Source organism: Wolffia australiana, chromosome 1 (genome assembly GCF_029677425.1).
Source record: "Wolffia australiana isolate 7733 chromosome 1, ASM2967742v1".
In the NCBI taxonomy this organism is placed as follows: domain Eukaryota; kingdom Viridiplantae; phylum Streptophyta; class Magnoliopsida; order Alismatales; family Araceae; genus Wolffia; species Wolffia australiana.
In genome coordinates this window covers 8,485,355-8,495,496 of record NC_135835.1, presented here as the reverse complement: position 1 = coordinate 8,495,496, position 10,142 = coordinate 8,485,355, and the positions used below count along the sequence as shown (strand labels likewise).

The 10,142-nt window shown below is 39.3% G+C and overlaps 1 protein-coding gene across 1 annotated transcript; it reads right to left on the bottom strand.

Annotated features, from left to right (window-relative positions):
* Positions 1-557: 557 nt before the first annotated feature.
* Positions 558-4,186, bottom strand: PGR3 (proton gradient regulation 3). Its single transcript, XM_078577242.1, has one exon. The coding sequence runs from the start codon at positions 4,013-4,015 to the stop codon at positions 698-700; it is 3,318 nt and encodes a 1,105-aa protein (XP_078433368.1). The 5' UTR covers positions 4,016-4,186; the 3' UTR covers positions 558-697.
* Between the last annotated feature and the right edge of the window lie 5,956 nt (positions 4,187-10,142).

The window sequence follows — 10,142 nt, the reverse complement described above, 5'->3', positions numbered from 1 at the left end:
CATCAATCAAGGCCATTTAACATCAAAACAACCAAGATATTGGTTCCCTCTCCAAGGTACCTTGTGATGCCTTAACTTTGAGATATTCATTGGTTCATGATAACTGTTGATTTGCTTTGAGTGGTTGCTGACCTTATGAATTGAATCCCTTTGTGTGAAACTTTGATTGGGTCATTTGAATCATCTACTTCCATTAAGTCAGGTATATCATAGGCATTCCCTAGTTTGTCCTTGTTAAGTCCCAACTCCACATATTATCCCCTCTACTAGATTACACCCATTCGGATCACCCTCAAGGAATATTTTATTACTACTATTTGGTATTAATTTAACAATTGCACGAAGTCCACTATTTTTTCCCACATCAACAACTATTCTTGCTTGTCTTTATAATCTTCTACTTCTCCACAGGTATAAATGTTATTATCCACAAGCATCAAAAGCAGTCTGACACATTATCTTACTTTTGCATCTAGTTCAATTTGGTTGGTTCGGATTTCGGCCTGGCCCCCGTGGGCAATGATGAACTTGATAACTAATTATGTATTCCCCAGAAATGAAGAAAAACTAAAATCTTATCTTCAGAAATGATTTACAGTTGGCTTTAATCGCTTGAAACTAACTTTTACTAATCGTGTGTGTAGACTTGCTGGAAAATTCACAAAGACGAGCCCAAAATTTTTCAACCCACCTCCAATTACTGATTCGGAAGCCGGGCAAACGTTCCAATATTGGGTCTGCAACCTCCGGCCATCATCTTCTCATAAACAGCGTAAGCCCCATCAAAACAACCCGCAGAACTATACCCACTGATCAGAGCATTGTAAGTAAAGACATTGGGCACCAACCCCTTACCCAGAAGCTCCTCGTACATCTTCCCAGCCTGCTCCATCTTCCCCGCTCTACACAGATGCAGAATCAGAGTATTGTAGGTGTACAGATCAGCAGAGATGCCCTCTCTCTTCAACTCCTGGAACAATTCCAAAGCCTCCTCCACCCTCCTGCACCTTCCAAGCCCGTTAATGGCGTAGTTAAACGCCACCAAGTCGGGTCGTCTCTTCCTCCTCATCTCGTTGAAGTACTGCAGCGCCTCTTCCACCCTGCCCGCCGCGAACAGCGCGCTGACCAGAATAGTGAAGCTCTTAACATCCGCTTTCACCCCGTCTACAGCCATGCAGTCAAATATCTCGATGGCCTTGTCTACCTTCCCGGATTTGGCGTGCCCGGCGATTAGAATGTTGTAGATTGGGACGTTCTTCCTGCAGCCGTACTCGGCCATCTCGTTTAGAAGCTGCTCTACCATGGCTGACTGGTTGGCCTTTAGAAACCCGTCGAGGAGAGGGCCGTAGGTGCATGGCGTGGGAGTGAAGTCCCTGCTGAGAAGATCGTAGTAGAAGTCGAGGGCTTGTTCTAGCCTCTGAGATCGCACTAGGCCGTTGATGACAGTGTTGTAGGTGATGGCGTTGGGCTTGCAACCCCTCGAACTCATCTCCTTGTAGAGCTCGAGCAGTTGGTCCACCGTTCTTCTCTCCGCCATGGCCGAGAGAAGCCCGTTGTAGGTGCAGACTGTGGGGGAACACCCCTGCTTGTACTTCATCTCCTCGAACAGCTCCCAAGCCGACTCGAAGCGATTGGAGTTTACAAGTCCGGCGATCAGAGGGTTGTAGGCTTCTGCTGTTAGAGAGAGAGTACCGAAAGACCTGAACTTGGCGAGAGTTTCTTGGGCTTGGGCTACTTTCTTCTGCTTGCAGAAGTGTTTGACGATCTGGCAGAGAAGGTAGTCTTCGTTGAAGCCGGCGGCTGCCATTTTCTCGGCGAAGTTGATGGAGAGAGAAGCTCCTGCCTCTGAGATAGCTGTTTCCATCAGCGCTGACCAGGAGGGTCTGTCTGTTTGAGCTCCGGGTTGACGGAGATAATCCATGGCGATGGTGGAAGCTTCCTCCACCAGCTGGTGCTTGATCAGGCCAGGGAGAATGCTAGAGATGGAAACAAAGTCCGGGTAGAGCACTTTCTTCATCTGGGCGAAGAGCCAGAGAGCTTGGCGGGTCCTGTTTCCTTTGATCAGGCCAAATATGAGAGTGTTGTACGACTGGAGATCAGGTAGGCAGCAACCCCTCTCGCTCATCTCGTAGAGCGTCTTCAAGCCGAGGTCGAGCTTACCCATCTTGCAGAGCCCGTCTAGCACGATGTTGAAGCTCACCGCGTCTGGAGGTGGGCCGCCATGGCGGCCCATTTCCCTGAACAAACGCACCGCTCTGTCGAGCTTCCCCTCTCTCACTAGCCCAGCCAACATCGTATTGTAGGTGACTGTAGAGGGAGAAAGCTTCATCTCTCTCATCCTGCTGAACAGCCCCCAGGCCTCCTCTTCTCTGCCCCCCTTGTAGAACGCATCAATCAGAGAATTAAACGCGATCTCGTCCATTGAACAGCCTGATGTAACCATCTCCGAGTACAGTCCAGCGGCCTCGTCAGCTCTTCCCTCCATACTTAAGCACTTGAACATGGTGCTGTAGGTGAACGCATCAGGAGATAGTCCGCTCCTTCCCAACTCTTGGAAGATGTCCTTGGCCTCAGAGAACTTTCCAGACATAACCAAGCTATGGAGACAGGCATTGCAGGCCACCGTGTTTGGGACCAGACCCGTCTTCTTCATCTCCTGGAACATGCCCACTGCTTTGGTAGACTCTCCACACTTGCCGTAATAGTCGATGAAGAGGACAAAGGTGTTGCAACTGGGTTTGGGGCCTTTGTCAAGCATAAGATCGAACAAGTTATGGGCTTCATTTTCTCTCCCAGCTTTGAGCAGCCCGCCGATGACAGTGTTGTAGGTGTAAACATTGGGCTCCACGCCTTTGTCCTTCATCAGATTAACCATGGCGAAAGCTTCTTCCATCTTTCCCTGCTTGCAAAGAGCGTCTACCATCACAGTATACACGACGACATCAGCCGGGTAACCGTCGATTTCCATCTGATTACAGAAGTCTGCGACAGATTCCAAGTCACCCGCATCGCCAAACTTGTTGAGCAGGGTGAGATAGGTCACCCTGTCTGGCTTCTGGTCGCCAGTCTTCATCTTCTGGAACAGAGCTTTGGCGTTGTCTAGCCTGCCCGAGTTGCAGAGAGCTTCTATGAGTACAGTGTAAGTGACCACATCCGGCTTACATCCCTCGAACTCCATTCTCCTTAGAAGACTAACTGCCTCGTCGATTTTCCCTGCCTGGCCGAGGATTTTGATGCAAATGGTGAATGTGTACACGTTTGGGGTGAGACCCAGCTGCTTCATCTCGGTTAGAAGCTCGAACACGGTCTTGATTTCCCTTCTCTTGCCGGCGGCTACCATGAGAGCAGAGTAAGTTTTCAAGGTGGGTTTCATGCCTTCTGATATCATCCTCTGGTAGACTTGCAAGGCCTCGCAGAAGAAGCCGGAATGGAGGAGGAAGTGGATCAGGCCGTTGTAGGAGAAGGCGTTCATGGCGAATCCGGCTAGCTTCATTTTTGATATGGCGAGGGGCGCGATTCTGAGGTCTCCGTCCAAGTCCAGGGCTTTGAAAACCGTCAAGAAGGTGTCGCGGTTCCTCTTGATGATCTGTTTCTGCATTAGGTCAAACACAATCGCCATCTCCTCCAACTTCCCATTCGCGCAAAGGAGCGCGAGCATGTAATTGCAGGAATCCGTGGTGTGGACGACCTCCGGTGATTGAGCGAGAGTGTTGAATAGGAGAAATGCCTCTGTTGGATCGGAAATCGACTTAAGAGCGTCAACTGGGTCGCTGGAATTCGCCCTATTTCTTGGGTTTTCCTCCGCGGATAACGCATTTGGCCTTCTCGCGAGTCTTTGGCGACCAACGGGTGGTGGGAATTTCCGCCGATCAAGGCTGCAGGAGAGAAATTCTGGCCGGGAAACCCTGAAACTCTTCCTTCTCGAGAAGAACAAACGATTCCCGGACACCGGTTGGGAATCCGAATACAGATCCCTCGCGTTTCCGCAGAAAGATCCCGAAGAGTAAAGCTCCATGAATCGATACAGAGGGAAGCGCAAGAGATTAGAGGATCGCGGTTGTCACTGGAAGCGCTGGAAGAGAAGGTGGAGATTGCTCTTACCCGGGTCGTCTTCCATAGCTGGGCTGGGGAAGAAGAGAGAGCCGAGGAGCGCAGCTCCTCTACCCGTTATCTGACGCGCCGCGCTAAGATTTTTAGGGAGGATGTGGCGGTATGACGTCAACTATCTCGTTTGACGTCGAAGAGCCGTTGCTGACTCTCTCTCTCTCTCTCTCTCTCTCTCTCTCTCTCGCTCTGTCTCTCTGACTATCTATCTATCTCTAACTCACTCTCTCTGTCTCTCTCTCTTTCTCTCTTTCTCTATCTCGCTCTATATCACTCTCTCTATCCCTATCTACCTCGCTATCTCTACCTCTATCTCTATTTCTATTTCTATCCATCTCACTCTCTCTGTCTCTATCTTGCTCTTATATTTCTCTCTATATCTGTCTCTCTTCTATTTATTTTTCCATCCCTCTCTCTATCTCTATCTTCGGAACAGAACAAAAACAAATTAAAACAGAACATTGCACAGACCCGTGTGCGGTTCTTTTGTTCACTTTGTGCGAATTTTGTTCTAGTTTTGTGCAAATGTGCGAATTTGTGCGAATGTGCGAATTTTGTTTGTTTTTGAAAAAAAAGAACAGAACAAAGAACAAGGCCCTGTGGGGTTCTTTTGCGTGAATTTTTTGTTCATTTAAAACGAACAGAACAGAACGACCATGTCTAGCTGAGATGACCTAACCCTGGGTTGGGAATTCCCGACTCAGAGCCAGGTCAACCCGACCCCTGTCCTCTTGGCCAGATCAAGTTAATTGTTAAATTGTATTAAATATACAAGACATGGATATGAAGATTCATCAGTTGTATCTTCACATCATTATCTTTATGAGCTGAAATAAGATGTAGATTTTTTTATGAACTATATTTTTTTACTATCCCTATCAAGGAAAATGTTCTCGCGTCAAGTGAGTTTCTGGGAGATTTATTTGTTTAGGCTGGTAGCTTCTACAGTGATAATTTCAAGATCTTGTTTAAAAAATTATGGCGCAGAAAACATTTGATGCCCATCAAAGATGATATAGAAAGCCAAGTATGAATCCCTTCATCACCTTAAAAATATGTAAAAATTTGATTAAAATTTGAATGGATATTTAAAAAGACTTGGAGAAGGAAAGTTTGGAAATTCCATGGAGAGATTATACATTTCTTCAGGTGATCTCCCAATGCCCAAGATCAACCCAGATATAGTCATATTCATATGATACTTGTTTGGTTAGTCTTCCATGTTTCCCACTACATGTTCTTAATCCCCATGATCTGATATCAGTCTACAATGCAATGGGAACTTATGTGTGTATGGACAAAAATATTTTAATGTTTGGTCATCATTTCTATGCCTCTTGAAATGGTATTCATCAAATGTATGCACATCACATGTCTTCATCATTTATTTTTAAACAATATCTCTGTATCTTTCTACAGCTTGTGTAACTATATACTCATAAAACTGTGTCTTGTGCATTAATTGAAGGATGAAAATAAAGGCAGAACATGATGAAAAAAGTGGGCTGCGCACAATCCCATGAGGTCTGAGCATGAACACACATGCTTCTTGGCCGAACAAGAAGAAGAAATTTATAAATTTGATTTTCCTTCATCATTGTATATGTATCACATCGTCTTTTACTTCAACTTTATGGATTAAGTTCTCTCTTTCAAAGTACAATGAGAGGATCTGTCAAGACAAAAAGGGAAAGAAAATGAAGCCAAGTAAGCCAAATCTTCAAAAGGGAAGTGCCTCCACTTACATATGGTTGCGAACATGTGGTAGACCTGAAAAAAAAAGTGGAATGGGACAAGAGAAAAACCCAAGAGAATATAAAATCCTAAGAACAAGATGTACGGGGCATGTGAGCTACAATGTTAAAGGGCCCGCAATGTAAAAAAATAATACAATCCTACCAATATGATGTTGGGAGCGTATGAAATCCTTTTTCATATTTATAATTATATTATTGTCTATGGTTTTATATCGGTCAGAAAAAAAACCTTCCGCCCTAAACCTTTCAAACCGTCCGCAAAAAAAATTCGGCATCTTTTTATCTAAGTTCTTCCCCATTTTATTTTATTTTATGACATGGATTCATTTATAAATATAATTAAATATAGCCCGTTAATTCATATTCAACACTCTAAAGTATTAAGTTGTATTTATAATTTATTTTACTAGTAACTTGGGAAATTGGTGGATCAATATTGTGAAAAATAAACTTATTCATAATTTCACCCGTTTTAATTTTCAAATGATGACTTTAGTATACGATTTTGCGAATTTTCAAATGATATTTTAAATTTTCTAAAATTTAAAATATACGTGTTATGAATTTCATACATTAGACGTTGGGTTATGCTTTGTTCACTTTAACGCTAAGTTATCCGCATGCATCACTATTAACTATATGCAATTACGCTTTCCAACATAACACTACATTGGGTCCTTAAGGGAGAATTTATTTTGTGAGTTGTTCAAGGATTAAATTGGGATAAACTGAATTTTGAGGTAAGATATAACTATTTATTTAACTTAAGTTAAATAAAATTATATTTTATGAAATCTTGTTTAAGTATCACATTATTAATGGAAATAACTACATTCTTGATAAGCCTACAAATGATGTGAAAATACGTCGTTGATTGGGCTTTTAGATTTATGCAATAAAATTTATAAATACCCTTAATCACTAAATACAGTGTATAGAGCCAGCAAGGTGTCGAACCACAGGGAGGTAACAGGCAAGAATTTTTATCCAAATTTTAATAAATTAATTCAAGAATGAATTGATTTTTCAATTAATAAACGTTAATTATATTTAATTATGTTTGTAATTAATCAAAATTAAGTAAAAACTTAATTTTGATTTTAAATATTTTCGGTCAAAACACTCAAGATAGGATAATTTTAATTATAATATCAGATTAATTTGGATTACTAATTTTCCTATTATTATAAAATTTTAAGTCAATTTTTATGAATTAAAATTGGGAATTAATAATCAAGAAGGGGGTTTTGAAATTGGACTTCAAGATGGACAAATTTTTTGATGAAATTTTATATTTAGATTTTTTATATATTTAATTAAATTTCCAAACAATCAATTTTGAAATCTAGAGAGCGAAAATAGACGAATTAACCTAGAGAGAGAAATTGAAGAATTTGGGGAAAAAGTGGACTCCGACCCTAATTTAAAAATCTAAAAATGCATAATTGTTCTAAATATATTTAAAACTAAATATAAAAAATATATCTTCGATCAGACTCAAATTGCAATGCTAATTTCATTCAAAAAAACTTCTAGGGCATGTACATTTCGCCCATGCCAAGGCGTTTTAGAATCTCTCAAGAAGAAGTTCAAAATACAAATCAGAAACTTACAACATTGAATGTAGAATCAAGATCTGTCGACTTCCAAAGCAACTCTTGTGTCCTTCTTGGCCAAATCCTTGGGGAGCGCTTCAAAAAGTGAGTTTCGGCCCCCTCCAGACCTCTATTTAAAGATCCAATGGTCTGGATTGTAGAGGGGGAAAAGAAAAGCATGCCCTCAAAATTTCAGCTCAATCGGACGGCTAGATCTCAAGATATCGCAGATTTATTGGCGTTTAATCATGGCCGTGGGATCGTTAATCTCTCTCTTCAAAATATCTCATAAAATGGCTTTTTCTGATTGTTGCCGCATTGTTTCTCATTTCCCCCCTTCTCGGATCACATTCTGACACTTCGTTGTGCGCATCCGCAGCACGCAATCATTGGAAAATTATTTCTTCATTTAAATGGCTAGCATAGCGCCACGTCACCCCGCTAGTGACCTTTTAAAATAAAAAAATATTAAAAAAGTAAGCTTACCACAATGTCTTAATGCACGCAGCGTTGATTTCCACGTGCATTTAATGCACGTGGCGAATCAACTGCTGCGTGCATTATATAACGCGCACGGGTTGTCGGTTGTGCGTGCAATAGATGCACACGGCTAACCGACTGAGCGTACGAGGTATCTCTCTTTTTCTCCTTTTCTTTTAATGTACGTAGAGTCGATTTCCGCATGCATTTAATGCACGTGGGGAATCGGCTGCGCGTGTATTAAAGACAATTCAAAAAAAAATTTAAGTTATATAAATGCACGTGGTGTCGGTTGCCGCATGCAATCAATGCACGCAGCGAATCGACATGATACAAATCATTTGAGCCAATGATTTTTTTGTTATGGCGCTTCTAATCATTCGCTTGAATTTTCGGGGAATGACGTGGACGCCATAAATAATAAAAAAGACATATTTCAAATACTATATAAATAAAATATATTCTTTAAATTCGTAAAAATCATTTCTTGGCTATAGAATGGTAAAAAAATTATATAAAAATATGAAAAATTTCCAGAAAAATTAAGAGAATTCTTACCAACCTTTAGCAAAGTATTTTAAGCCCTGTAAAAAATATTTCTTCAATGAAATGAGGTTGCATACCATGTAAAAATACTATACATTTAGAAATAATGATAAAATCAAAATGTATATCATTTATCTCCATTTGTATATGATAATATGAAAATATGGTCATTAAAACACATAAATATAATGTAAAATTCATCAATTAAAAATGTTAATTTTCAAGTTATCAATTCCAAAATACTTATCTTTAGTTCCCTTTGAATTTCAAGAAATCCCATTAGTTTTATTACACATGGAGTAGTATTTTTTAACTGTAATTATTGGATTTTTACATAAATATTTGAAATTACTATTTTTATTTAATAATTATAAGGAAAATCAATCAAAGCATATTTTTGGGAACAGTATATATTCATCTATTAAATTTTCTTAAAACTATCTATCACTGTGTTATTATACTTTTCCACTTAAACATTAAATAATAATAAATGCTGTTATGTTTCCTTATTTACTTATTAAGTCTTATCATGATATACCATATTATAATTCTATATCCTTAGTATTCATATCAATGTATATTCCATATTTTCACTTGGAATGTACTTTGATTATACTTTTATTCAATATTACCTCTAAGCATATGACGTATTATATCTTTCTCACTTCTTAATACTTATATTCAAAATACCCAATGAATATCATCTTTCTATTTATTATCTGAACTGGCAGATACTATCTACCAATTTAATATTAATTGTTAATAATATTATATTGTTTTTTCATCATTTTTCTCCTTAATAGAACATTAAATATATTTATTTAATTTATTCTTTTAATCTATTTATTTTTTCTGATGATATCCCATTTTAGCTGAATCATGAGTGTTTTTGATGACATTGATTCTCATTGTTCACTATTATATCATAGTAAAATTTTATTGGTTTTAAATGGATACCAATTGTTTTATTTTTTTCCTTAAAAGATGCAAAAAGTTTTCTCCCCTACGTGGATTAATCCTATAATATGACTCTCTTGATTATTGTATTATTGAAATTCTCCAACATACATTCTACTTAAAATTGTGCGAGGAATCAGTGACTTAGTAATTATGTTATACTAATGCATGATAACAGACCCAAAAAATTTGCTGGATGATTAAGGACAATTTTGATCCTATCAAGCGAGCAACAACTGCTTCATCAGAGTGCTGACTTATGGACTAACATGTTTCACTTTGACTGTTAGCTGCTCATTATTTCAAAGTCAATGTATCAGGTTCAAGAAATGGAATTTCAAAGAAAATTCTGATTCAGACAAGACACTGATTTGTTTTGCTAAGTGCTTGTAATTTTTTAGGATCTCTAATCCATCAAAAAGGTATGCCCTTTTTAAAAACCCGTGACCCAAAACCAAAGATCTACGAAGAGAGCAGTAAGCCTAGAGATGTGAATCACTTCACACACGTGGTGTATATTATTATGATGAGAGTTGATGGTCATCCAGTGTTACGAAAAAAATATTGACTTAAAGATAAAATTCCAAAAATAACACGGGTTTTAACAAATACAATAAGAGTTAAAGTCAAACGAGATTATATTGGTGCCCATATGTGTAAGTTGATCTAATATCCCCTCATGTTCTAGCTTATATGATCCAAT

Coding starts and splice junctions, on each gene's coding strand:
- PGR3 (XM_078577242.1), bottom strand. CDS start 4,015: ATGGAGCTTTACTCTTCGGGATCTTTCTGCGGAAACGCGAGGGATCTG.